Source organism: Puma concolor, chromosome B2, assembly GCF_028749965.1.
Source record: "Puma concolor isolate L17-30 chromosome B2, mPumCon1.1.hap2, whole genome shotgun sequence".
Classification (NCBI taxonomy): domain Eukaryota; kingdom Metazoa; phylum Chordata; class Mammalia; order Carnivora; family Felidae; genus Puma; species Puma concolor.
In genome coordinates this window covers 36388891-36410450 of record NC_141671.1, presented here as the reverse complement: position 1 = coordinate 36410450, position 21560 = coordinate 36388891, and the positions used below count along the sequence as shown (strand labels likewise).

At 54.9% G+C, this 21560-nt stretch overlaps 1 protein-coding gene across 2 annotated transcripts; it reads left to right on the top strand.

The window, feature by feature from the left end:
* Positions 1 to 1950: 1950 nt before the first annotated feature.
* Positions 1951 to 20633, top strand: MTCH1 (mitochondrial carrier 1). Of its 2 annotated transcripts, none has more exons than XM_086706726.1 (12): positions 1951 to 2304; positions 6105 to 6189; positions 10230 to 10336; positions 10878 to 10955; positions 11336 to 11393; positions 11742 to 11793; positions 13343 to 13402; positions 15877 to 15970; positions 18059 to 18106; positions 18308 to 18375; positions 18655 to 18730; positions 19794 to 20633. In XM_086706726.1, exons 1-12 carry the CDS (start codon positions 1984 to 1986, stop codon positions 19863 to 19865), a joined length of 1119 nt encoding a protein of 372 aa, XP_086562852.1. In that variant the 5' UTR covers positions 1951 to 1983; the 3' UTR covers positions 19866 to 20633. The 2 variants fall into 2 exon arrangements, with proteins under 2 accessions (XP_086562852.1, XP_086562851.1); XM_086706725.1 differs by having other exon boundaries at positions 15877 to 16021.
* The last annotated feature ends 927 nt before the right edge of the window (positions 20634 to 21560 follow it).

The following is a 21560-nucleotide window of genomic DNA, read 5'->3' as shown; positions in this document are numbered from 1 at the left end:
CTCTTTTGCCCATTCACTTTCACGATGGAATGTGGTTTTGAGTGGTTCATGATTTTTTCTGTGTGATTTTCCCCCCTCTGGGTGTCCCTATGAGCCATGGGTTGTGGAAATATGGCTTTGGTGCAGTTTACATTTGTTGCTCCTCGTTGTCCTAGAGTTATAATCGCTTTAGTTGATCTATTTTTACTTTAATTTCCTCGCTTAGGGAAATTGTTCAGTCACTTATAACCAATTTACTGAACACTTACTGTAGGTACATCCCCATATTTGGTGCAAGATAACAATGTAGCTGCCTTATGGAACCACAGACTCAAAGGACCAAATACACACAAAAAGTTAGGTGATCATGTAAATGAGACAGAGTAAAAGGCTGTCTGGTGAACACCCAGTCAAGTTCAGCAGGAAAACCAGGTGGAGAAAGATGATGAGGAAAAACCCAGAAAAGGAGACGGTTTGTGTGAAGAAGTTTCAGAAGTAAAGTGAAGTAAACTGCCCCCCCCCCATCCTGTCCCCCAGAGCCCTGACTTCTTCTGGGTGGAGAGTTAATGTACTGCAGTTATCAGAGGCTGTTGGGTGAACTTGACTTTAAAGCTTCCCTTAAGAAAGCGAAATCAGAATCCAGGCAAAAGGAGGTCCTTTAAAGTGCTCCTGGGGGCTAGAGGTAGGCTTGATGAAGGTTATGTTTCAAGGGGGAAGCACATAACTTGAAAGGGCTAGAAAGCTTTGTATTGACTGAGACCACAACAAGCCTGGGTTAGCGAGCCCAAGGAACGAAGAGAGGAAGGGAGGGAAGCAGACAGGCAGGATTTCAACGTGGGCAGTGTATGGAGTATTTATTGTCAGGAGTGGCAAGGGGAGAGTTGACTATTTAGGGGGCAAGGCAGGAAGGGAGTCAGGAAGGGCAGACTGCAGGAAACCTGGTCTAAGTGGTCAGAAGGCATGTGTCTATTCTAAAGAACTTTCTCACAGTGAACACAGGATAAGTACAGGCAAAGGGACAGGTGCCCCACTGCTGTGTCCCTGCAGACCCCGGGATACTCGATTCTTTTCCATATGAACAGAAACGTTTATTGAGCACCTCCACAGCCAGCAGGGCACTGTTCTAGGTGTTGCTGGGGGTGAGGGTGGGCACGTTTACAAACAGGGACAAGGCAATTGCTGTAGTAAGTACCTTCCTCGCAGGGTTGTCATGAGGATTGTTCTTAACACGTCGTCGCAAAGCACTTGACCATGTCTGGCACATAGTAAGTGTGACTGAAGGGCCAGTTATCGCTACCCATTTAACTATAAGACTTTCGGAGCCTAGCCCAGGACCTGCGTATGCTCCCAAGGAAAGACAGATTAAAACCCTCTCCATCTAGTGAGGGAGATACGCAAATACTTTAGGGCCACTTTCCTAACCGTGGGCTCTAAGGGACGTTCGCGAAGGCTCAGTTGCAAAGGAGGATGGCCACAGCCGTTAAGGGGCGCCTGGATTTGGTCTAGTGAGGAGGGCAAAGGGATAAGACACGACTGGAGACCGCGGAGGGGCTCAAGCTGGGGGAGGAGGCCTCGCAGGCCACAGTGTCTGTGCTCTGGGCCGCAAGGAGGCGGGCCCAGGACTGCGGAGAAAACTCCCGAGGCCGGGGAGGGGGCTTGAAGCGTCCAAGACCATATTGGGGGCGTCTGGCTGGCAGAGCCGCCGAGCCCCGCCCCGGCCGCCTTCCAGGGGGCTCCGGGGGGAGCGCCCCGGCTGGCGGCAATCTTCACACTCTCCGAACCCGCGGCTCGGGCCGCTCGCGACCACTGACGCCCGGCCTGCAACCCAGCGACGGTCCAGGCCCCAATCCCGCCCCAGGCCCACATCCGGCGCGTACCACCTGCGGCGCCACACAGCCGCGCTCCCCCACAGCCGCGAGTGGTGTGGCCCGGCCCCGCCCCCTTACGCCCTAGGGGCGGGGCGTCCCCGTCACGTGACGGGGAGTGACCTCGCCGCCCGGCGCCATGGGGGCTTCGGACCCGGAAGTGGTGCCCTGGGCTCGCGGCGGTGCCGCGGGGATGGCGGGAGCCGGAGCAGGAGCGGGAGCTCGCGGCGGAGCGGCGGCGGGGGTCGAGGCTCGGGCTCGCGATCCGCCGCCCGCGCACCGTGCACACCCGCGCCACCCTCGACCCGCGGCGCAGCCTTCCGCCCGCAGGATGGACGGCGCGTCCGGGGGCCTGGGCTCCGGGGACAACGCCCCGACCACCGAGGCTCTTTTCGTGGCGCTGGGCGCTGGTGTGACGGCGCTCAGCCACCCGCTACTCTATGTGAAGCTGCTCATCCAGGTGGGGGCCAGGGCGCCGTCGGGAGATGGGGGCTGCTGTGAAGGTGACAGGCCGGGATCTGGAGGAGGATGGGGGCAGGGAGCCTATGGTGACGGATTTGGGAAGAGGGGCGGAAGACGGCAGGTTTGGTGAGCTGAAGGAATGGGACAGAAAGGAAGCGTTGATGGGTCTGGGGGTGAAGGGATAGAAGCGACAGATTTGGGAAAGGATGAAAGGAACAAGGCATTTGGCGGGTGCAGGGGAGGGGTCGAAGGGATGAAGGAGAGGATTTGGAGGTTGAAGGAAGGGAGGTGATGAACTTGGAATTGGAGGAAAGGGGCAGCATTTGGGGGCGAGTAAAGAAGCAACAGAATGGGGGAGGGGCGGGAAGTTTTGGCGAATGGGCGGGGAGGAGGATTGGGGGGCCAAAGCAAAGTATTTAGATGAAGAGCACGTATTTAGAGTAGAGGGGAGCAAGAGCTCTGGATTTGATAGACATGGATTTAAAGCTGTCTGAGGGGACAAAGGACTGGAGGCCAAGGCCAAAAATTTAGGAGAGAAGGAAGAAAGAGCATCAGCCTCGGGGGAGGGAGGTGGAGAGGAGAAGGTGGCATTGGATTTAATGGTGAGGGAATTTGGTGGGACAGGGCGAAGGCAGAGGATTTAGCAAGGGAACGCTATGAGTTTGATGGCGACGACAGATTTGGTGGGAGGAGGGGACAGGGTGACGCGTTTTGAGGGAGGGGAACAGATAGGGCGACGCAGTGGGGGAGGGGTGTGATGGCGATTCTTATGGAGAGGGGAGCCAGAAGCAGGCTTTTAGGGAGAAAGGGATGACGCACTTGGAAGAGAAAATGAAAGTCACAGTTGGGGTCGGGAGGTGGGACTCAACAGTCCTTGTATGGGGGGGATGGGTTATGGAAGTATTGGAATTAGGCAGGAGGGGCGGTTGGGACTTAAGGTGGCAAGATTGGTAGAGGCTGGCAGAAACTGAGGCCAAGGTGGGGATGACTCTGGAATGGAGCCATGCAGGGGCACTTGGCATATGGTGGTGGCCAGCAAGACCTTGCAGATGAAGTGGACTGCTTGAGAAAGAGAGAGATTGAGCTGGAAGGAGGAGGGGTGGAGGGGGTGCACTTGGCAGAATTAGGTGGGTGGCTAAGATAAGCACTGTTTAGATGGGGGTGATTCCTGCCTGGACTGGAACTGAAGATTTAGCCTAGAATTTTCCAGTTAGGGGAACGGCGGCAGGGCGGGGGTGTGAAAATTGAGATGGAGACCAACCAAGATTTGAGGTTTGAGTTGAGGCGAATGGGTGTTAGATTTACTATCTCTTTAACTGGGCTGAGAGATTGGGGGGGGGGGCGTTCGGTTGGAATGGGAGCAATTGGAATCTGGGATCTGAGGAATGGGGCAAGGGGTTTTTAGGTGTGACCGGGAGTATGACAAGGAATGAGGAGATTCGGTCGGGGACATCAGGGTGCCTGACTAGCGTCTAATTGTGACTGAGATTTGGAAATGGCTGGTGGGGGGAGATTGGGACTGGCATTTGGTTGTGTTTTGGGAGTGAGGGCTGCTTGATTTGGGGGATTAGGATTGTATTTTCAGCAATAGAGATTACAGGTTTGGGAGAGAGAGTGGGGCTTTGGAACTGGTTGTTACCCGAGATGAGAAGTAAGGGTCCCAAGAGCTGAGTTTTTCCTCTGACGGAGTGAGATTGGGTGAGGGTTGTGTTTTTAGGGTGGGAGATAGGAGAGTCTGTAGAGTGGAGGGTGCTGAAATGCATAAGGAATGGTGGGGGGGAGGGTTCATCGTTTGGACCTTGGTAGATGTGGTTTACTGGTTTGAGGAGAAAATTGAAATACAAGCGATTCGAAGAGGGAATTGGGAATGAGGAACACCAAAGCACTGGGTGGGGGAGGATGGGTGAGCCCACTTGGGTGGTCTATCTGATTTGAACCCAGCTGGTGCTGAGTGTAACGTGTTTCGGGGTGGAACCTTAGTAGGTAGAGCTCGGGAGTCAGCAGCACTTTGCAGAAAAGGCAGAACCTGTTTGAGGGGGCAGGTGGCAAGATTGGAGTGGCAGGTCTGGGGGTTGACTAGATCAAGTGACTAAGAACGCAGGGCCTCATATCAGGGTTCGTCTGTGTTAAGTTTCGGGAGTTGGGGATTTGAGGGTGATGAACTGACCCCACCAGTGCCCGATACAGAGTTACAGCTTTGGCTGTGGTTAGGACTGGGGAAACAGATTTGGGGATGAAATAGGGTGAATGGGACTCGGGCACAAATAATGAAAACTTGAGAATGAGGGGAATAGGGCTGCGATGTGTGCCTTTCATAATCTCAGGTACAAGTGCAAGAAATAGACTCAACAAACTGGGGGACTATGGGGTGAGGGGACACAGCAGACTTAAAGGTGCGCTTGGAATTACTCGGACTCCCAAGTTGTGACTAGGTGGAGACAGCAACAGAACAGTAGCTCACACTTGGAGTTGAAGGTGTGAAGGGAATACCGCCTATCGAAGAGAACAAAATCAAAACTTAAGTCAGAACCTTCGAACGTTTATCCAAGAAGGAGAAAGGTCTAGCAGGGGAGGGCTCACTGCACGGGTCAGCTGGCTCATGTCTTTCCTTCAACTCCCCTGGGCTGGAATTTGTTTTTTAAAGAAGGTCACCGTCGTGGAGGGTTTTTCATCTATAGTCCGTAATCTCTCTAGTAGCTCAAAATCACATCGACAGGGACAGCCAGAACTTTCAAAAACACTTGACTAAGGTGAAGAAGGTAGGAAATTAGCCCAGGAAAACCCTGGAAGCATACCTAGTCCAGTTTTTAAGACAGAACATCCCAACTCTGCCATTTCTGCTCCCTTCCTCATCCTAAGGGAGCTGCTGTGGTACAGGGGCTTGGCTGGCCTCCTTTGAGGGTCAGGGCTTGTGTCCTGGAAGGGGCCTTCTCCTATTCCACTCAGGTGCTGGTCTCCCAGACACCTTGCTTTCTCCCTGGCAGCAGAGTCTCTCTCCTCATCAGTTGGCAGCATAATAAATGGCCTCACCCTTCAGGAGAGACCCCACCTCCTCAAAGGTGTGTGGGTGGCTATGTCCTTCCCTCCCCCCAGCACCCCCCATCGTGCCATGAGTTTAATGGCTACTGTCATCATAACCTGCATCTATACAAGAATTATGATAGGCCTACAGAAATGAGGGGGGTCCTTCTGTCACAGGGATATGAAGTGATCAAGATTAGGATACAGATGAGGAATTGTTTGAGGAACAGCCGAGTTTGGAGGTAACAGTTTGCTCGGCCTGGGAGCGAGAGCGACTGATTTGTCAGCGTCTGCGTTGGGTGCAGAAAGGAACCTGAGTGTGGGCCACACTCTGGGGTGGAGCTGAGCTGTCCTGAAGTTCAGGACCGAGGTGGGGGTGGGATGTGTTTCGGAGTTGGCACACCGGGGATTGAGGTTGGACTGAAGTTTTAGCCCAGAGATGGGACTTAACTGAGATTTATTCTGAGGTGAGTGCAGGGTTTGAAGTACACAAAAACACTGGAAATGTCTGGCATTTGAAGGTGAGAATGTTGGGGGATGGGGTGACTTGGATTATGGTAGGGGGTAGGGATCTGGGACTATACACTTCCGTTCATTGGGAGCTTCCGTGATGCTGACGGTTCTAGATTCTGATGACATTTCTGGTATGTTTTGCTGGGGAAACCAGCAAGAGCAGCATTGGAATTTGTAGAAGAGGCAGAGGCCTGGGGTATGAGAAGCGGTGAGCCGGACCAGCCATAGAATCTGACCTCGCTTTTGTATTTGTTGATTCTGAAGGTGGGTCATGAGCCGATGCCCCCCACCATCGGGACCAATGTGCTGGGGAGGAAGGTCCTCTATCTGCCCAGCTTCTTCACCTATGGTGAGTGTGCTTTCCAGGCAGGAGGGCCCGCGCCGACAAAAAAAGCGAGTCACACGTCACAGGGGGAGCAGGCCCAGCTGGCCCCCGGGAACACACAGGACAGCGCGGCACCCAGGCTCAGAACTGGCAGGGAGGAGGGGATCAAAGAGTGACCAGAGGCAGCAGGGTTGCTGGGGCGGGAGCAGGTGAACAATGCAGCTTTGGGCCAGCTCCTCTGCCAGCAGCTGCCAGCCGTCAGCCCCAGGCAGCAGGAGGGGCCGGGCCAGGACACTGGTCCCTGTCATCCCTGCCGCCCCAAGTTGTGCCTGGAAGTGTTGGGAGGGGGGTGTCCGGGGAGGTTTCCTTTTGATTTCTGAGCAGTCTGGGCTGTTACCAGTTTTCTGCTTTCCTTTTAGTCCAGCAGGAGGCCTGTCGGGGGCTTCCTGGGTTCTTTTCCTTCTGCCTCCTCTTTCCCCTGCGTCCCCCAGGCAGTGGACCCCACTCAGGCACCTCCACACAGGGGCCACAGGGCGGCCAGCACACGCTGCGTTGCGCTTCACGTCTGGCATGCCCCGACCCGCTGCACGAGCTCGGGCAGATCGCTTCACTGCTCTGGCCTTGCGCTTCTAGTCTGCAAAGCTGTGTCTGCTTCTTCATCCGGGCCCCTCAGGCAAGCAGCCCCCAGCCCCCTCCGCGGCTCTGCTGCCTGGGAGGTCTGTCCACCAGCGGCCCGCCACACTGGAGCTTGTCCAATGCCACCTGAGCCCACCTGGCTGCCTCCACTGCTCGTCCCCAGACCCCCAGGCGCCAGCTGGCCAAAAGCCTTTCAAACCCATTATTGCTGCCTCTCTCCCAGTCCCTACCCTCCTTGGACTTCTTTAAATGTGCCCTTGCTTCTCCATGTTCCCAGTCGGCCGATACCCTCAGGCTCCCTCCACTTCGGCTCTTCTTTCTTGTTTGGTTAGTCTAGAATGTTCTCTGAAAATCTTTTTCTAATTAATTAATTAATCATATATTTTTAAGCATTTATTTATTTTTGAGAGACAGACACAGCGCATGAGCAGGGGAGGGGCAGAGAGAGAGGGAGACACAGAATCCGAAGCAGGCTCCAGGCTCTGAGCTGTCAGCACAGAGCCCAACGCAGGGCTTGAACTCACAGATGGCGAGATCATGACCTGAGCTGAAGTCAGACGCTTAACCGACTGAGCCACCCAGGCACCCCACCTTTTTTTGTGTGTGTTTTGAGAGAGAGAGCTTGAGTGTGCATGCGTGTGTGAACGGGAAGGGGCAGAGAAAGAGGGGAACAGAGGATCCGAAGCAGGGCCTGCGCTGACAGCAGAGAGCCAGATGTGGGGCTCGAACTCAATGTGAGAGTACGACCTGAGCCACCCAGGCGCCCCTGAAAATCTTGCTGCTGAATAACCTGTGGTTTTGCCTCCTGTCACCTTTTTTAAATTTCACACACTCTTGGCAGAATCTGATGTCCTGTTTCTCTTCCATTTTTGCCACCATGACAGTGAGTAGTCTAGGGCCAGGCAGAACATATCATTTTGTGGGGAAGTGTCCGTATTTGTTTTTATTTAAAAACCGTCAGTGAAGGGGGGAGGGAGAAGGCCCAGAAGTAGGCACAGGAAAGCCAGTGTACAAAGCTAACACTGGGTTTGTGGGAAGCTGGCGTGGCCGGCTGCCAGCCCCTCCATTGTGGCCTCTACGCACGCTTTAGCCGAATGAGGGACCCCAGGTCAGAGCCCAGACTGTCTCTACTTGTGTCACACAGTCATTCCCGGAAGGTCTCACGGTAGAGGGGTCTTGACCCACATTTTGCCTCCTGCAGAGATGAGCAGGGCTCTGAGGTGCCCCTGCTCACGCCGTGTGTGTAAATGTTGTTTCAGTCCAGATGTTGTAAACAGATGCCCGTTAGGCCGCTTTAGACACCCTGCCTGCTCTCCCGTCAGGGAGGGGGCTCAGCTGTCTGCATGTCTAGATACTGTCTGGACAACATCTACTCCTCCCCATGTCATGTTGAAAAGTGCCATAGCTGTCGTGACATTCTTTGGGGTAACAATGAAATTCCTGGAGAGAAACCCTGGCCAGCTGTGGGACCTTCTGGGCCCACAAAGGCCCCTGGAGGAATTTTTGCCTGCCTTCCTCTGCTCTGAGAAACAGGAGTTCCTGCTCCTTTTTTACTGGTGGGCAGATCAGCTAGAAAGAGGTTAAGTGACTCACTCATGATCCCTCTAAGACTTTTTCCTACCTGGCTCTCTCTTGCTGGCTGGAGCTCCCCTCCCCCAAAATAAACCTTTCTTCCCCTGGTTCACTCTGTGAAGCAGGGCACCCTGCCGTGTCACCCAGTGTCCTGTCCCCTCCTGCTCTTCTCTTTCCAGTCCCACCCCCATCTCAGGAAGCTAAATATGCAGGGAACAGGTGCTCCCGGCCCCAGCATGAGCCCGTTCTAGCAGCGACATTGAAATGCTGGGTTGGCAGACATGTTGCGGTGGAGAGAAAGGCGCATTTGCCGGTTCCTGCCACTGCGTGGTGCTAAGGAGCTGAAGTCAGGTCTGGAAGGGGAGCACAGTGTCTGAGAGAAAGTTCTGCTAGCTTCTAGGTATGCAGGTTTAAAAAAAAAAAAAAAAAATGATCGTAGTTTAACAGTTGATACTAAAATAATGACACATTGGAGCCCCTGGCTGGCTCAGTCGGTAGAGCATGCGACTCTTGATCTTGAGGTTGTAAGTTCGAGTCCCACGTTGGGTATAGAGATTACTTAAAAACAAAATCCCGGGGCGCCTGGGTGGCTCAGTAGGTTAAGCCTCTAGCTCTTGGTTTCAGCTCAGGTCATGATCTCACAGTTTGTGAGTTCAAGCCCGGTGGCCGGCTTCATGCTGACAGTGCAGAGCCTGCTTGGATTCTCTCTCTCCCTCTCTCTGCCCCTCCCCTGTTCATGCTCGCTTGCTCTCTTTCAAAGTAAATAAGTAAACTTAAAAAAAAAATAATGAAACATTAAGAGAGGTATCCTTTTAGAGATCCTAATGAAAAAACACTGATTCATACAGGTAGGGTCTACCTTCCCTGACTGCTTAAGTTTTTTCTCTAGAATAGTTCATTGGTGCCTGTTACTTCTCCACTAGCTATGTTGTTTCCCCACCTCATCCCCTGCTGTGAGTCATAAATGCTAACAGGTACTAGGTGGGGCCTGGGTGCAGCACAGGGTAAGGGTGGTCCTCTTCCTGGTATGCTCAGGGGACATTCTTGAGCCTTTCTTCTGGGAGCTTTTCCTTTTTCCTCCCTTAGGTTGCAAACTTCATCATTGCCTGCGGGCACTCTGCCTTTTTCCTTTTTTTCTCTCCCCCAAGAAGAACTGTTTTTTTTAATTTTTTTTTTTCAACGTTTATTTATTTTTGGGACAGAGAGACACAGAGCATGAACGGGCGAGGGGCAGAGAGAGAGGGAGACACAGAATCGGAAACAGGCTCCAGGCTCTGAGCCATCAGCCCAGAGCCTGATGCGGGGCTCGAACTCACGGATCGCGAGATCGTGACCTGGCTGAAGTCGGACGCTTAACCGACTGCGCCACCCAGGCGCCCCAAGAACTGTTTTTTAATTAACGATTCAGTCATCTCTACACCCAATGTGGGGCTCGAACTCACAACCCCTAGATCAGAAGTCGCACGTGCCTCCAACTGAGCCAGCCAGGCGCCCCCAGAGAAACATTTTCTTTTATAAGCAACAGAATTGGTTTGTGGGTTGTAGCAGTTAAGTTGCTGAGTTGAAACACTAGCTGAGTTTGCCAAGTCGATTTTTCAAACTTAAAAAAAAATTTTGTGACTTTGGCAAAAATACATTTTGAAGGTTTTACAAAAAGAAATGGGCTAGAGAAGACTCTGGGGTTGGGGCCTGATTGCTTGTGGGCTTTGGACAGCTGCCCCCTTCCGTGACTGAAGTCAGCATGTGCTGAGGGACAGGCTGCATCTGCTCTGGGTGTGACTGTGACTGGCGGTGGGTCTGGCGGGGCGGGGGGGGGGGGGGGTGATGGTGACACTGCCACCTCTGCTTTCTTGTAGCCAAGTACATCGTGCAGGTGGATGGGAAGATAGGGCTGTTCCGAGGCCTGAGCCCCCGACTGATGTCCAATGCCCTCTCCACTGTGACCCGGGGCAGTATGAAGAAGGTGAGCCTGGGGGGCGAAGCCAGGATCGGTTGCCTGAGGTTCTCCCCAAGCTCCCTGGTGGCCCCAGAGGCAGCCATGCGCACTGGTCTGGTTTCTCCTTTCCCAGGGGACACCCAGGCACCATAGCCAGGCTCCAGACCCTGGTGCGTCAATACCTCCTTGATTGGGAAGTTTCCCGTCCCTAGTCCTCCCGCTTTCCCTCAGCTGTGACAAGCTGTGACCGCGGGTGGGGGGAGAGGGGTCCCCTCCCCCACCCTCCGCCAAGCTCCAGCCCTGGGGTTACCAGAGGTGAACCTAGCTGCAGGGAAAATAGTAGGAGCTGATTCCTGCCCTTCCTGTCCCTTAAGAGTTACATTGAGGAGGCATAGCTGAACTTTGCTTTTGGCAAAGTTTTTTGGGTTTGGGGGGTTTTGTTCTTGTTTTTAATTAAGTAAGCTTTATGCCCAGCCGTGGACTAGAACCCACGACCCTGAGATCAAGAGTCACATGCTCCACCGACTGCGTCAGCTGGGCGCCCCACTCCTTTGTTTTTGTACCTCAGGTTTTCCCTCCGGATGAGATCGAGCAGGTCTCCAACAAGGACGACATGAAGACTTCCCTGAAGAAAGTGGTGAAGGAGGTGGGCATCTGGGGTCGGAGAGGGACAGGCCCCGGAGGGGAGTCTGACTGTTTCTCACTGCCGAGTTGGACAGGTCATTGAAGAGACAGGGTTGGCTCTTCACTCCGCATGGGTAGGGTGGGACGTGGAAGGAGCCCCGGCATGGCCACTGCAAGGAATCCCAGAAAGCCTGTCAGCCATTATAGGGCCTGGCCTGAGACCCAGCCGCACCCCTGGGCGGAAGAAATGGGGAGTGGGTGACAGGTGGGTCTGTCCGAGGTAGACTGGCCCCATCGGGGGCTGTGGGATCCCAGTTTGTCCATTGTAAGAGCTTGTGTTCCCCTTGAGGGCCCATTCGAGAGAGAGGCCAGACCAAGTCCCTGCCCTCTGCTCTCTTCCAGACCTCCTACGAGATGATGATGCAGTGCGTGTCCCGCATGCTGGCCCACCCCCTGCACGGTGAGCCACCCCTTTGGAGACTGCCTCTCACCTGTGGGATGAGCCCTTGTGGACTGAAGCTGGCGGCGGTAGAGCCCTGGGAAGTGTAGTGGGGTGGGGTGTTCCCCCGGAACCGCACTGAGGAGAGATTGGCGGGGAGTCCTGGCCAGAGGGAGCAGGGGCCCTTCCCCGGGCAAGAAGAAATGGGATGCTGTGCTCACGGGGTACGACGGGGAAATCCCAGAGGCCCTCCTCCCCTGCTGCGCTCTGACACAGGCCTTGGGCAGCGGCCGCTGCACCGGGCACCCCGCAGCTGGGTGCCCTGGGTTTTGGCCACGACATCACCTGCGTGTGTTTCTTTTTCCTCAGTCATCTCAATGCGCTGCATGGTCCAGTTTGTGGGACGGGAGGCCAAGTACAGGTGGGTAATTCTTCCAGGACTGGCAGGAGTGGTCCTGTCACCCTTCAGAATCTGCCAGGACAGGCCGTGCTGGGGTCAGTTGCTGTCCCTTCTCTACTCTCGTTCTAACGTGCTAGCTTCAGAGGAACATGGCAGTGGGCGGCCGTCGACAGTGTCCAGGGGCGTTTTCTCCCCTCCATCCCATGTCCGGGGCTGCCCTGCAGAGGGGTGAGTGGGAGTGGAGTTGGCTTGGACCGTGCCACCTGGGACTGCACTAGGGTTCCGTCCTGGACCCCCTAGTTCTGCCCTAACCATTTCTCCAGCTCTCACAGAGCTGACTTGTAGGTCGTTTCATCTTCTGCTAAGAGGCGGTTCCACCCCGTGGGCGGGGGCCCACTCCATTGCTTGCTTACCGAATACCTCCCGGCATCTGCCGGGCCGGCAGTGAGCTCAGTGCCGTGGGGGCAGAGCTGTGTGGACAGAGCTCTTCCCCGGGACGGTTATGCCCTCCTGTCCTCCTTGCCCCACGAAACCCCGTGGAGGACAGGAGGCAGATCCTAGAGGCACGTGGCAGGAGGACACATCTCTGTTACCCTTCCCAAGACTCTTATCTCCTGGCTTCAGTTGTTTTTGGCAGCTGTCCTGTGGGGCCGCTGCCCCAGGCAACTCGGCTGCCGTGGCCTCATTTGAGGTTCACTAATGGGACGTTGGCCCATTCTCCCAAAATGAAACCGCGAGGTTCGTAGACACGACCAGGAGGGGATGGTCTGGCTCAGAGCCCCAGTGGCCAAGAAGAAGGGCTGGGGGGCCTGGCAGGGCTGGGTGCCTTGGGAGCAACCTCGGCTCCCATCGTCTCTCTGTTAAACTTCCCCTGCCACCTAGGCTTTGTAGGGCCTCTGCTCAGGATAGGCCACTTGGCATTGCGAGCCACAAGTTGTAGAGATTGCTCTTAAGCCTGCTTTGCGTTTCGTACCTGACGGCAGCCTGTTCTTTGATCTCCAAGCGCCTGCAGGGGAGGGCCAGGTGACTTTTCCCAGGCTGCACCGGGGCCTTCTGGTTCTAGGGCCTTCTGCTACAGGACCTTCTGCCTCAGGTTTCTTTTCTGCCCTCTGGGCAGGTGGTTCCCCGCTCACCACCCCTCCTGCTCTCACGCTGTCGGGCATGCAGTCTTCTCTGCTGGAAGGCTGCTGAGCCAGGGATAGGCACTAGGGCCAGGCAGGAGAAGGTCCCGTTACCTTTGCAGCAGCCCAGACTGGAGGCCAATTCCCAAATTCCAGATCCACAGCAGGCAGTAGTAGAGAACCGTTAGGCTCCTATCCTGGGGTGAGTGGGTTTCCCATCCCCGTGAACTGTGTCAGTGCCCCTCACTCCTAGACGAGAGCTCTCTCTAATCTTCTCCACTTGGTTTCTGCCTGGTAACAGAATCTCCTCTCTGCATCCCAGCCTGGACTGGATGGCTTTGAGCAGGGATGGTGGGCTCTCCTCTCCTCTCCCCCCCCCCCACCCCCCAGGGGTGGTCTTCTCCACAGTGACTGGGTGACCTTGTACCCCTGTCTTGCCTTCTTCACAGCGGCGTGCTGAGCTCCATCGGGAAGATTTTCAAAGAGGAGGGGCTGCTGGGATTCTTTGTGTACGTGAGTTTCTGTACCCCATAGCTGGCCACGTGGCGTGGCTCTACTAACAGACACGTTCTCAACCTCCCAGGCTGTAGCTGCCAGGCTCAGACTAACCACTGGGCTCCATCCTGCCTGCATAGCTGCATTCTGGCTCCGTGCAGCCCTGAGGCTCGCGTGAGCCAAGGATTGTCAGGACCGATGCCGTCCCGCCCTTTGCAGATTACGGCTCACACAGAAATGGTACTGCGTGTCCCACACACTGGGGAGACGGACTGACGGGCCCCTTCCCCAGACCCCGTCCATTTGCCCAGAGGCCGATCTTCAGGAGCCAGGGCACTCTATTTAGGGTATTCCACATGACAATCCATACTTCTGGCTTCTCCTGAAAAGTCGGGAAACCTGGCTCTGCTGAGCCTGTGTTTGTGCAGAGCGGCCAGAGGCAGGGCACGTGATCTCCCGAGGACCACGGATCCCTGCCCTCCTCGCTGTCTTGCATCCGCCTTAGTTCACATGTAAAAGAAAGACCAAAAAGACTGTCCAGACAGAATAAACCACAAGCAGACCCAAGAGCCAAGCCTGACATACGGCTTTTGTTTGGCCTTGTTAAGACCTTGGCAGTGACATACGTGCTATTACATACGTAATATTCTAAGCACGGAGTCCTCTGTTCATTGTGGCTTTATAGTTGGTCAGGAGTTTTTATGCAGGATCTCTCATGTAACCAAGAAATGACCATGTAGGTGCGTGCGTGCGTGTGTGTGTGTGTGTGTGTGTGTGTGTGTGTGTGTGTGCATATGTAATATATAATAAATCATTCTCACCAGGGGGTGATTTTTGCCTCCAGGGGACATTGGTCATGTCTGGAGACATCTTTTGCTTGTCACAGTTGTCATCTAGTAGGTAGAGGCCAGGGATGCTGCTAAAATAAATATCCTGCAATGCAGAGGTCGGCCCCCCAAAACAAAGGATTATTTGTCCCTAAGTGTCAATACTGCCAGGATTGAAAAACCTTGATCTATACACACACTCACACACTCCTATATTCAGGTGTGTGTGTGTGTGTAAGTAAAATGAATATTTGATTGTGTGACTGGTACATCAGACCATAAAACTACATGGCCCCACCTCTGGCTGTTTCCATACTCACTCTGTGGTCCTCTTCTGGTGTGTGAATAGATTCTGACGCAACACATGCTTGCTCATTGGGTTCTTCTGTTTATCACGTATTTGCAGACCAGGTGATACATATGTGTTACAGGACTGAGGAGGCACCAAAGCTTATGTGAGTGGTTAGTCTGAGCACAGGTCGGGGCAGCAAGATTGCAGATGGCATTCTTGAAGTTCATTTTAGTCACGTCCTTTTATAACCTAGATGTGTCATATACATTTTTTTGAGCTTTGCAAATATTTTTTGAAACATTAAAAGCATTTTTTTAGTGTTTATTTTTGAGAGAGAGACAGACAGACCGTGAGCAGGGGTGGGGCAGAGAGAGAGGAAGACACAAAATCCGAAGCAGGCTCCAGGCTCCCAGCTGTCAGCACTGAGCCTGATATGGGGCTCGAACCCACGGACCGTGAGATCATGACCTGAGCCAAAACCGAGTCAGATGCTTAACTGACTGAGCCACCTAGGTGTCCCTGTTTGTTTGTTTTTTTAACTTGTGTTTGTTTTTTTTTTAACATGTTTGCATGTTTAGATATGCGTGTTTAGATATTGACATTATTTCAAAATATTTGAAAAGCTTGGATTCCAGCCCCACATCAGGCTCTGCGCTGATATCACAGAGCCTGCTTGGGATTCTCTCTCTTTCCTTCTCTCTCTGCTCCTCTCCTCACATTCGCATGTGCATGCACTCTCTCTCTCAAAGTAAATAAACAAACATTAAAAAAAAACCACAAATAGCACACAGGACCTATTGATCTCAATCTGGCTTTTTGCCCTCTGCACCGTATTTTAGGGACCTTCCATCGCATTTTGTAGAGCTGTTTAATTCTAAAGGCCATCATTTTAACTGTCAGTCCTCTTTGCAAAAGCTTGTGTGGAATGGCTTCAATGGAACATTCTAGGGGTGAAGACAACAGATGCATGGAGCAGAGTGTTTTGTGAGAGTTGATTAGGTAAAGAGGCCGGGAGAAAACTATCAATGTGTAGACCCTGTTTCATAATCTGCATTTGAAAATCCCAGATTTAGCAACATTCACATCTTGAGGCCGGGCCTCTGTAGTTTGAAAACCACTTGTGAGACCACAGACTTACTGGCATCAGATGTGGTTGGTGTGTGACACCCCCACGGAGAAAAGCACACTGCCTTCCTGGCGTGGGTAGCCACTGGCCCACATGGCCCCTGCAGGCTGTTGTCCTGAGGCGGTACTTTTGGATATGCTGAAGTTTTCAGCTTGGAACATCCCTGCCTCCTTCCTGGGCGTGGAGCCCCCAAGAAATGTTCCCCTCCCTCCCCTGCTCATCTTTGCTCACCTTGTTTTTTAGCGGCTTAATCCCTCACCTCCTTGGAGATGTGGTTTTCTTGTGGGGCTGTAACCTGCTGGCCCACTTCATCAATGCCTACCTGGTGGATGACAGCGTGAGTGACACCCCAGGGGGGCTGGGAAACGACCAGAATCCAGGTTCCCAGGTTGGTTGGAACAAGGACTTGTCAATCTTTCTGTGTACCGCTGATGGTCAGGGGCAGACTCGAGGACTCTAGGATCTGAGCACCAAGGTCCTGAGGGCTAGGGAGTCTCTGGGGAGTGGCCTAAGAGGGCCTCTCATTGTCCCGGGGGCAGCTTTGCTTCTGGGGAGAGTGGGCTCCAGAGAGGAGATTCAAGATCCGCAACCAGACCTGGAGGAGTTCGTGGAATGCATGTCCTTGGGCAGTTTTCGAAATAAAACGGATCCCAGCTTATCCGAGGAAATGATCCAAGTAGGAATCAGGAAATCAGGACACAGACCAGCTAATAATCCTCTAACTTTTGCTTCATGTTTCATGCTTAACATTCACTCTTTTGTGAACATTATGGTATTTGATCCCAACAGCACCCCATTTGTGAAAGGAACAGGGCAGGTGTAATGTCCCATTTTACTGGTAGAGAAGTTGAGACCCAAAGATTGAGAGGCTCTCCAGAGGCACTCGGCTAGGACTCAGCAGGGCTGGGACTGGGTCTTTCCCTGTGCTGGGCTGAGGGTGCTTCCTCCCGCCTCGAGGTTTTTTAGTTCGGCTAGGAAGTATACCTTATAGGCACACCCCACTCTTGTTAGCAGTGGTCCATACAGCCTGGTCTGCACAGACCTCAGCAGGCTAGGTCAGGCATGAGGAGGCTTTGATCCTTGTAAAAGGCGCTTGTTTCAGAAAGGTGTCTGGGGACCTGGTGGGTTGACAGGTTCTGCCTGAACCAGGTTGAGCTGGGGAGCAGTGATGGGCAGGTAGCCAGACACGCTAAGAGCAGGGATTGCCAGCCCCAGGAGGATAGGCGGGCTGGGGGCCTGTCTGTCAGAACCACCTCGTGGTGGGGGTGGGGGTTCATAGTGTGCATATGTCTGTGTCTGGGCATGTGTCGTGTGGTGAAGAATGTCCCGCCCCAGCTGAGAGCCTCTGCTCAGGGAAATCAGGGCTGGCCTTGGGTAGGGAGTCTCGCTGGCCTTTCAGCGTAAGCAGGTTCCTAAAGCTCCCTGGAGGCCAGCTCCCACTTGCAGTCAGAGTGGCACACACCCAGGGCCCTGCCCTTTCTCAGGGCCTTGGGGAGGGGGCGGGTGGCGTGTTGCTGCTGTCACGTGCAGAGCAAGGCGGGGACAGCTGGGGCATCTTAGTGGGGGGAGGGGTGGCCCACAGCTGGAGGGTTTCCCCCGAGTCCAGGCGGGCGGGTGTTTGACCAGGGGCTGCTGCGCTTAGCACCAGCACCGGCAGTCACCAGCGTGGCGGAAAGGGCTTTGCGAGCGCTCTTCTGCGTGTGGCTTAAAGGCCAAGGCGAGGTTGCCTGTGAGGCAGCCGCGCAAGCCTCCGTCTGGGGTTACTGGGCATCCGCCTGGCAGGATGGCCACGCCCCAGGAAGCCGAGGCACAGGTAGTCACCCTTCCTAGCGAGGGGCCGTCCCCTGGGCAAAGAATTCAGATGTTGGGGCTCGGAAGGGGGTGAGACTTTGCTAAGGTGGGAGGGTAGCAGTAGGCTTCGAGTTCCCCCTCGCCTTTTGCTGCAGGACCAGGATTCTGTGTCTGGGGAGTTCGGGGGGGTGTCTGTCTTTTCGTCCACCTGCTGACCACCGACTGTGTGCCAAGCCCTGGACACTGATCGAGGCAGACCCAGGCCACGCCCTTGGAACTCACGGCTCGTTGGGGTTCACAGGCCAGTGGCCAGTGATCCCGTTTACGTAGCCTGCACGTGTGCTCCTCACCATCCCTGGTGGGCTCTCCAAAGCCTTGTCGGTCCACTTACCCCACTTCCGTCTCTCAGAGCTGCCCTTGGCTCTGACTACAAGGCCACGGAAGCCACCGGCGGGCCTAAAAGGGAACTCTGTGCAGCAGTGTGCGAGGAACCGAGCCCAGAGGGTGTGTGAGGCCGGTGTGCGGGGTGAGGTGGGGGGGCCGCAGACCAGGTAGCATGGGGCGAGGGTGCTTGTCTGAAGTCTGCATCCCAAGGTTCCTGTAGCAAACCGGTCTCCCTTTCTTGTCCCTCCAGTTCAGCCAGGCCCTGGCCATCCGGAGCTATACCAAATTTGTGATGGGGGTAAGTTGAGCCAGCTGCTCAGCCCGCTGCCCTTTCCGCTGCCCTGTGGGCCTGGGTTGGGCTTAGGAAGCCAGCTCTAATGGTGGCTGGAGGCAGGCCTAAGTGTAGGGTGTGGGGACAGCGTGTCCTCGCTCCCTGGGCCGGGGTACGGGCTGGTGGTGGTGGTGGGGTCGCTGCCATTCATGTCTCCCCGGATCTCAGATTGCGGTGAGCATGCTGACCTACCCCTTCCTGCTGGTCGGTGACCTCATGGCTGTGAACAACTGCGGGTAGGTGTGCACCCCTCCCCCAGGCACCCTGCCAGGACCGTGGGGGGTGGCAGTCCAGCTGAGGCTGTCCGGTGCTCTGCTTTCTCCTGACTGCTCTGTGTGTAGGCTGGGTCCCCGGTATCCTGGCGTCCTCTGGGATTCACTGCCCCCCTTGGGGATGAATCTGGGATTCAGGAGGTGGGTGGTGGCAGCTCCGGGCCACCCCTTGAGGTCTCCTGTCCCTTGGCTGATCCGTCTCCCGTTGTTCACTGGGGCTGACGTGCTCTCCTTCCTGGGCAGGCTGCAGGCTGGGCTCCCCCCGTATTCCCCCGTGTTCAAATCTTGGATCCACTGCTGGAAATACCTGAGTGTGCAGGTAGGCAAAGCTCCTAACAGAGGAGGTTCCCCCCACTCTTCCCCCACGTCAATCAGGTGAGACGGTTTTGTGGACTCGACGCTGCGTGGGAAGACAAGGGATCGTCCTGGGGTCCAGTGTTGTCAGTAGGGAGGATAAAGAACGGAGACCTTTGGTGTAAGGCATCTTCGTTAAATTTTCACTTTATTTTAGAAAAGATGTGAGGTCATTAGATCTGAATTTGCTTATCGATCTTACATTAGACACCGTCTCCTTTTCTTCCTCAACTTTTAAAGACTCATACTGTGAGGGAGCCCATGGGGTAGGTGGTGAACCTGAAGCCCAGGACCTTAAGACCTCGAGTAACACGGCTGACAGCGCAGTGGCCCGGAGCACTTCTGACGAGCAGCCGCTGTGTCCGAGGCTGACCTCTCCCTTCTGTGGGTCATCCTGGTGTCCAGGAGAACCCGAGGCTTGAACTGGGCCATGCGGCGAGGGTGCCCGTCTTGGGATTTCATGTTCTCTGCCCAGGCACCCTCTTGCTGGGCTGCAGCCCTTGGGCCCAGAGGTCAAGGATCCAGGTGTCTGGCTCAGGGCAGACCCTTGCCTTTTCCTAGCCTTGGTTTGCCTCGCAGCAAAGTGGGGCAGCGGTCGGGGGAGGAGCCGGCACGCTGACAGGCCTCAGGGTCGAGAAGAGGACAGGTGGGAGGAAGCAAGGGAGCAAGAGACACAGTTCTTCCCAGTGGCTCCCGTCAGGTCTACGTCACATCCCGTGGGCATTAGGGAGTCCCCGAAGTGTCTGAAGCCAGAAGGGCAGCGAGTCTCCTCTTTGGGGGTTTCCTGCTGAGTAGCCCCAGCGACATTGGACACCCTGTGACGTGAGGCAGTCCGCTCCCTTGTGCCTCAGCACGTGGCATATTCTGACACTGCCCTCTAGGATTGCAAGCCTGCGCCCTCCACCCCTGCCTGACCCTGGGGTCTCTGAGCTGCTGGACCCTCTCTTGTCCCCTGCTGGCCTTGCTCAGGGGCAGGATGTGAAGCTTGGTGGCCCCTTTCACTGACCCGACTGTTGCTTCCAATCCAGGGCCAGCTTTTCCGTGGCTCCAGCTTGCTTTTCCGCCGGGTGTCCTCAGGATCGTGCTTTGCCCTGGAGTAACCTGAATCGCCTGAAAAAACATGCTGCGTCAGCCTGGCCACCGGGGGTGGGGCCTGACCGTGTCGGGCACCTGTCAGATGAGTCCAACCCAACGACACCTAGATGTGCTCCAGCCAGCTGGGCTTCGGTTTCCGTATTTACCGTGCGTCTGTCCAGAAGTGGGGGTTGGGTGGGGGTGAGGCTGCACCCAGTGGATTGGTTATCTGTTAGGTCCGGGGAGGGTGGGGCAGGCCCAGGGCATTCGGGCACAATCCCCTTCCTTCGCTCACGTGCCAAGTCTGCCTTGTGAAGGGGGCCAGAGAATGGCTAGTGGAGGCCCAGGTAGGATGGGAAAAGGCTCACGGGGTCAGCTCCCACCCCCCCTCATACCCACGTCCACCCCAGCCTCATCCTGCGCCTCAGCTGGGGGCGTTGCCCCCCCTGCTTTGTAAATACGGCGGGATCCGCTTTCATGAGGCCGCCATCATGTCTAGGCCTGTGCGAGAAAGCCCTTGCCACGTTCTGCCTTCGTTCTTCTCAACACTACTTTTCTGATGCCAAGGCGGGCACCTTCTGAATGGGAAATCGTGTGACTGCTCAGAATGTGTCTCCCTCATCAAATGCTCGTCGGTTTAATGGTGATGCCTCACATGCAGGATCTGGTTACCTGTGCAGTTGTGAACACCCAGAAGTTAGGCAGGTCAGTGTCTCTCGTACTGTTCGGTTTAAAAGTTCCCGATAAGATTTGACCTTTTCTCCCTCAAATAAATGTATCGGTGGTGATTTGGAGTTTTGTGGAGAGTCCGTTCTTTTTAATTTTTTTAATTTTTATTTATTTTTGAGAGAGAGAGTGTGAGCAGGGGAGGGGCAGAGAGAGAGCGGGACACAGAATCCGAAGCAGGCTCCAGGCTCTGAGCTGTCAGCACAGAGCCCGACGTGGGACCCTAACTCACGAACCGTGAGATCCTGACCTGAGCCGAAGTTGGACACTTAAGCCATCGCCTGGAGAGGCCCTCCCAGCTTCAGAAAATGTTCCACCCAAACCCCTGTCGCCTCAGCACGGTTTGCGGATGACATTCTTGGGTTTTGTCAAGAGTCATTTGGTGTGGTTACAGCAGAAGGGGTAGACATGGGCCCAGCTAAAGCGCCGAGCTCTGTCTTCTCTGGCAAAGGCAGATCTCCCTTCAGTTTGTCTGCCCGGTGCTGGGGTTTATAAACCCCCAAAACTTACAAATGGAACCTGCTGGCCTCTGGGGACCATGGGCTTCCATCTGATGGGGCTTGAATACCAGCTGAGTTCCCCGAGTATTTCTCTGCCCTTGTTCTAGAGGACTGGCTTCAGAGAGTTGGGGTCTGGTGACCGTGGTCCTGCTTCTCACAGGGACGGGAAGGCCCCTGGGATGTTTTTGCAGAACTGGTTTTCCCCAGTGGTCTAGTAACAGTTGTCTTGCGGGCAGTTTGCTTTATGTATCCCTGTTCCCCAGGAATTCAGGAGCATGCCCGTGTGGATGTCCTGTAAATGTCCGGTGGCTGAGGCCACTGAGGTCTCTTAACTCCCTTCAGACTGCTGAAGCGGCAGGGAAGGGGAGCACAGTGGGCCAGGCCTTGCTGGCACCATTTCCTTCCAGAGAAGGAAGGCCCTTCAGAGGCACGTCTGCCTTGTGGCACGTCCCCTGTCTCCAGCCCGGTGTGGTTTCCCCCCATGGCACTGACCAC